This window comes from Sturnira hondurensis, unplaced genomic scaffold (assembly GCF_014824575.4).
Source record: "Sturnira hondurensis isolate 20B ecotype Veracruz unplaced genomic scaffold, ASM1482457v3 Scaffold0008992, whole genome shotgun sequence".
Taxonomy (NCBI): domain Eukaryota; kingdom Metazoa; phylum Chordata; class Mammalia; order Chiroptera; family Phyllostomidae; genus Sturnira; species Sturnira hondurensis.
In genome coordinates, this window is record NW_028081623.1 from 1,171,209 (window position 1) to 1,176,253 (window position 5,045).

At 40.6% G+C, this 5,045-nt stretch overlaps 1 protein-coding gene across 1 annotated transcript; it reads left to right on the forward strand.

Moving 5' to 3' along the window:
• The first annotated feature begins 3,814 nt into the window (after positions 1-3,814).
• TAS2R16 (taste 2 receptor member 16) lies at positions 3,815-4,720 on the forward strand. The gene has a single exon (XM_037056486.1). The coding sequence runs from the start codon at positions 3,815-3,817 to the stop codon at positions 4,718-4,720; it is 906 nt and encodes a 301-aa protein (XP_036912381.1).
• Positions 4,721-5,045: the final 325 nt, after the last annotated feature.

Sequence of the window (5,045 nt, forward strand, 5' to 3'; positions counted from 1 at the left end):
CATTCACTTCACTTCACCTCATCATGTAGGCAGGCCTTATATCAACACTAGATGGGAGACTATAGTACATCAATGTATTTTGAGAGAGGGAGGAAGATCTCCATATAACTTCTATTGCAGTATATTGTTATCATCTATTTTATTATTAGTTATTGTTGTTAATAATTTACTCTTCCTAGTTTATAAATTAAACTTCATCATTAAGTGTATGTATATATAAGTATATGTGTGTGTGTATATGTATTTATATGAAAAATAGTATATACATAGTCTGGTATCATCTACTTTTTTAGGCTTCTGCTTGGGATCTTGAAAAGTATCATGAACAGGTAAGAGGATATTTCTGTATACCAAATTTATTTATTCTCTTAAAGTTCTGAAGGTCAGAGTCTTGAGTGGGTCTCATGAGTCTAAACTGAGATACCAGCAGAGCTGTGTTTCTTCTCTCAAATCTGTTCCTTACTTTTTCCTGCTTTGGGATGCTGCCTGAGTTCTTTGGCTCATGACCCTGATTTCTACTTACATTATTTCATTTCTCTCTGACTCTCGTTTTCCTGCCTCTCTCTTCTAAAGGACCTTTGTGATTACATTGGGCCCACCCAAATTTTCCAGAATAATCTTCCCATCTCAAGATCCTTAACTGAATCCTATCTGCAAAGTTTCTTTTGCCACATAAAGTAGCATATCCACAGGTTTGGGGGATTCAAATGTGAATATTCTGGGGGTTATTATTTTACCTGCAACAGTGTAAATAAGTTACCACGTGATGAAGACATGACCAGAACATTGTTGGATTCACATTTTATTAACTCGAGACCCATTTTACTAGTCCCATTGGTCCAAACACTGATCAATAATGCATGTCCACAGTGTAGATCAGGGGAGCCACTCTCTAAAATGTCACATATGATGGAAAAAAATTGTAATCACCATCTGTCTCGTTCAATTTCAAAATACTTGTTCAGAGGAAACACCTGAGACACAAGTTTTTCCCTAAAAAATCTGGTTGTCAATTTGGGCACACTTATATTTTAGCATCTTTGCCAATTTTAGTTATTTGAATAGTATGTAATCACATGTAATAACAGTATGTATTTCTCGACTACACTAGTATGCTTGTTTTATGATTTTCAAAGCCCTTACACTTGTAATATAATAGGACACATGCCTCTCTAGTTTGCTCTTCCTGTTCTCATCAATCATTCCACAGATATTTTCTAAGTGCCCCCTGGATGTGTAGCGTTCTAGGTGCTGAATCGAGGGACCCCAAAGATGGCCCTGCAGGATTCACATGTACACAGAATAAAAGAGCCAGCCTTTGATCTCCAAACCCCTAGGAACATCAACCACCAGTCTAGGGACTCACTTTGAATGCCTCACATTTGAACTCTCCCAAAGAGAGTATCTGGGTTATGTAATTGGTCACGAACACATAGTGAGTGCCCCTGTGGAGTAGAGTGATGTTGGGCCCTGTCTCAGACTGCGGGCAAGCCTCAGAGAGGCTGCTTTGCATAGATGCTCATTCCTAGTCAAACTGCTCTGTCTGGTATCCACTCATGAGGGTTGTAGCCTGGGAGCTGCACCTCAAAGACCCTCAAATGGAAATGTGGAGCATCACAAGCTTTGTAGGGTTTCTCAGAATGAGGCCGTATATTTAGGAGGCAACATGCTTAGCGTATCCAGGAAAAAAGGCAGATTCAATGCAATTACTGCTTATTTCCCTACTTATCATTATTTCTTATCTTTTTTTCTTATCTTTTCTTACCTTGAAATGTCTGGCTACATTTCAACCAATTCACCTTTCAATTGCAATCTATTATTCTATCATCTCGTTTTTTAATTTCCTGATTCTTACATTTTATTGAGAATGCAAAGCAGATGCTTTCTAATATTCTTATTCCTAATGTAACTTTTAAAACTATGGTTTACCTTTGCATCATGAGCTCAGTGATTTCTTGTTTTACATTCAAGAATTCTGAACTTTATGCTATCTCACTTCTATTTTCAAATAATTAAAGTCCACCCAAACTTGGTGCTTATCACATCCAGCATCAATGACTCTGTCTTTCTCACCAAGTAACAATCATTAGAATTCTCTTCTCATTTTTGAAGCCACTAATTAAATACTTGGTTCCTAATCTGGTATAGTTTTTCTGAACTCACTTCCTGATTTTACACTCTAGTCTGCCTAGATAGCTATGAATTCATTTCTAGGTATTTAGAAGTAATATGTAGTTTGACTCTTGTCCAAAATAGCACATAAAGTCCACAAATTCACAAGTTTCCTGCTTATAGGGGCCTTTTTGCCTCTGAGCCTTTCAATTTGTAGCTTCATGTTTCAAGCTGCCCTGCACCAAGAACTCAAGTCCACAAAAGCAACATTGGATATTCAAAGATGTGGTCCCAGAATCAAGATAGAAAAAGACCTTGCTTCATGAAGGTGCTATTGTAGTTGTTTGGGCAACTGCAAACCAAATTTGCCTCTGATGAGATAGAAGGGCAAGTGGCCTCAGAAAGCTCAGAGTGTGAACACTGGTTGCTTCGGCACAGACCCCTGGATGCTTAGCTTGGGCTCCGCCTCTGGGGATGGGGCTTTGAGCAGCATGAGCATATGAAAGGGATGGTGCAGCAAAGGCCATGCTACACTGCTGGACAGGGAAGTGGCTGGCGTGTACAGTCACCTCAGCAGGTGGCTCACAGATGAGATCATCCTGTTTCCACTGGGGTCAGATTTCCTTGTCTGCAGAAGATTCCTCCAGAAATATCTAGTGGACATTTCACAGCAGAGTCCAATTTAACCGAACCAGATTACACCAAAGTCAGTGGCATTTGGTGTTAACACCGTCAATGATTCCATCCATCTCTGCTGGCTGGTCAGAGAAAGGGACAAGAAAAATGTATTTTTAAGTGAGCAAAGCTTCTAGGCTTTTCTATTCAGCTGGTTTAATTTTTAAAAATTGTTTTACTAGTGATAAAGAGGGCTTCTTTCAAACCATCTTCAGAGATGTGAGCAGTAACAGAAAGAGCCTAGCCAGGTTAGAAGAAAACAAAACAGTGATGCTAATGGAACAAGAACAGTTCCTAAAGATATGTAAAGGTCAGTGCTTTGGAACGGACAGAATAGTATCCAAGGGGGCAACACTTCTATTGCAGAGAGTGCAGTGGGAAAGTGCATTGAGTTGAAGATTCGGGAGGCAGGGGCCAGTTATGAATGTGGTCTCAACTGGAAGGTGATACTTAAATGTCTGGGCTTCCAGCAATTTTGTGGGTGGAATCTCAGAGTAAGGATTTTCCTTTGTTACTTTTTTATTGACACTCATTCTTTGGTCATAGCATTGACCCTCAGCTACTATGGACGCTGGGGAGACAGGGTTCCTGGAGTTGTCATGATTACAGCACTCAGCAGAATAGATATATTTTTCCTGAAGTTCAAATCTGCGGTTAAAAGAGTGAAGCCATCATTTAAAGAAGATGGGGAAAAAGTTAAAATCACCTCACAGAGGTAAAGAGGAAATAAATGACATGGTTATGAAATAGGTATTTCTTTTATGGGAATAATCAAATCACCTCAGAAGCAGGAATCCACATTCAAACAACATTTCCCTGTACCCAAACCAGCAAGCAAAGCATAAGCAAATCCTACAGATCAGAAAATGGCAAAATTTAAAAAGCCAAGGAAAATTTGCATCCTCTGGGAGGTTATTTTCTTGCATAAGACAATAGCAAGACCAGTAATGTGTTTCCTCCTTGGAAATTATTGCAGAAATTCTGAGTCTGTGTGCAGGAAGATAGGAAGATACTTTGGAATAGAAGGATGATACCCAACCAACTCACTCTTTTCTTCATGATCATCTATTTGCTTGAATCTTTGATAATAATTTTGCAGAGTAGCCTAATTGTTGCAGTGCTGACCAGAGAGTGGGTACAGGTCAAGAAACTGTCACCTGTGGACATGATTTTCATCAGCCTGGGCATCTGTCGCTTCTGTCAACAGTGGTCATCACTGCTGTACAATTTTTGCTCCTATTTCAACCCCAACTCTCTATATCGGTACATGTCAGTCGTCTGGGAATATACTAATGCTCTTACATTCTGGTTAACCACCTTGCTTGCTGTTGTCTACTTTGTCAAAATCTCTTCCTTCACCCACCCCATCTTCCTCTGGCTGAGGTGGAGAATTTTGAGGTTGGTTCCCTGGATGTTGCTGGGCTCTCTGCTGATTTCCTGTGTGACAATCATTTTTTCAGTTGTTAGGCATCACAGCGAAATTCAGTTATTCTCCATGATGCAGTTGCCTGGAAACAACACTGTGACAGAGAGACTGAAGACCTTTGTGGAAAATATTATCATATCTCAGCAAATGGTTGTGCTGGCTATTCCTTTCCTCCTGTTCCTGACCTCCACCATCCTGCTCATAGTCTCATTGGCCCAGCACGTGGGGCAGATGCAACATCACCACACTGGCCGCAGCAACTCCAGCGTGAAAGTTCACTTCACTGTGCTAAGGTTCTTTGCCTCCTTCCTCATCGTTTTCACCTCCTACTTTCTGAGCATAATCTTCTTCACTATGCACATCCTATGGGAAAGGAAATCCTGGTTCTGGGCCGAGGAAACTATCATCTATGCTGCAGTCTCTATTCATTCCACTTCACTAATGCTGAGCAGCCCTAAATTTAGAAAGGCTTTAAAGGTAAGCTGCTGTGGCTTAGAGGCTGCATGAGGCACCAGGTAAAACAAGACCCCAGAGCAAATGAGAGCTTGCATTGATGCAACTGATACCAATAACCAACATTAGTCTCAACAATCCCTATGTGATAGTGATGTTCCATAAATGCAACAAGCTTCGTCCTCTCCCACCCCCACAGCCACTCATCTGTGAACAATCAGTCCTTTCTCTATTCTGTGCCACTTCTTTCTTTTCCTTTCCACAGTCCCCAGGTTGGCCCCAACTTTCTCATGACTTCCCTATCTCCCCTTAAGTCTTCTCTACCTCTGGAGTTTTACTACAAGTGTATTCTACACAACAGAGCCAAAATCATGGTGAC

Coding starts and splice junctions, on each gene's coding strand:
- TAS2R16 (XM_037056486.1), top strand. CDS start 3,815: ATGATACCCAACCAACTCACTCTTTTCTTCATGATCATCTATTTGCTT.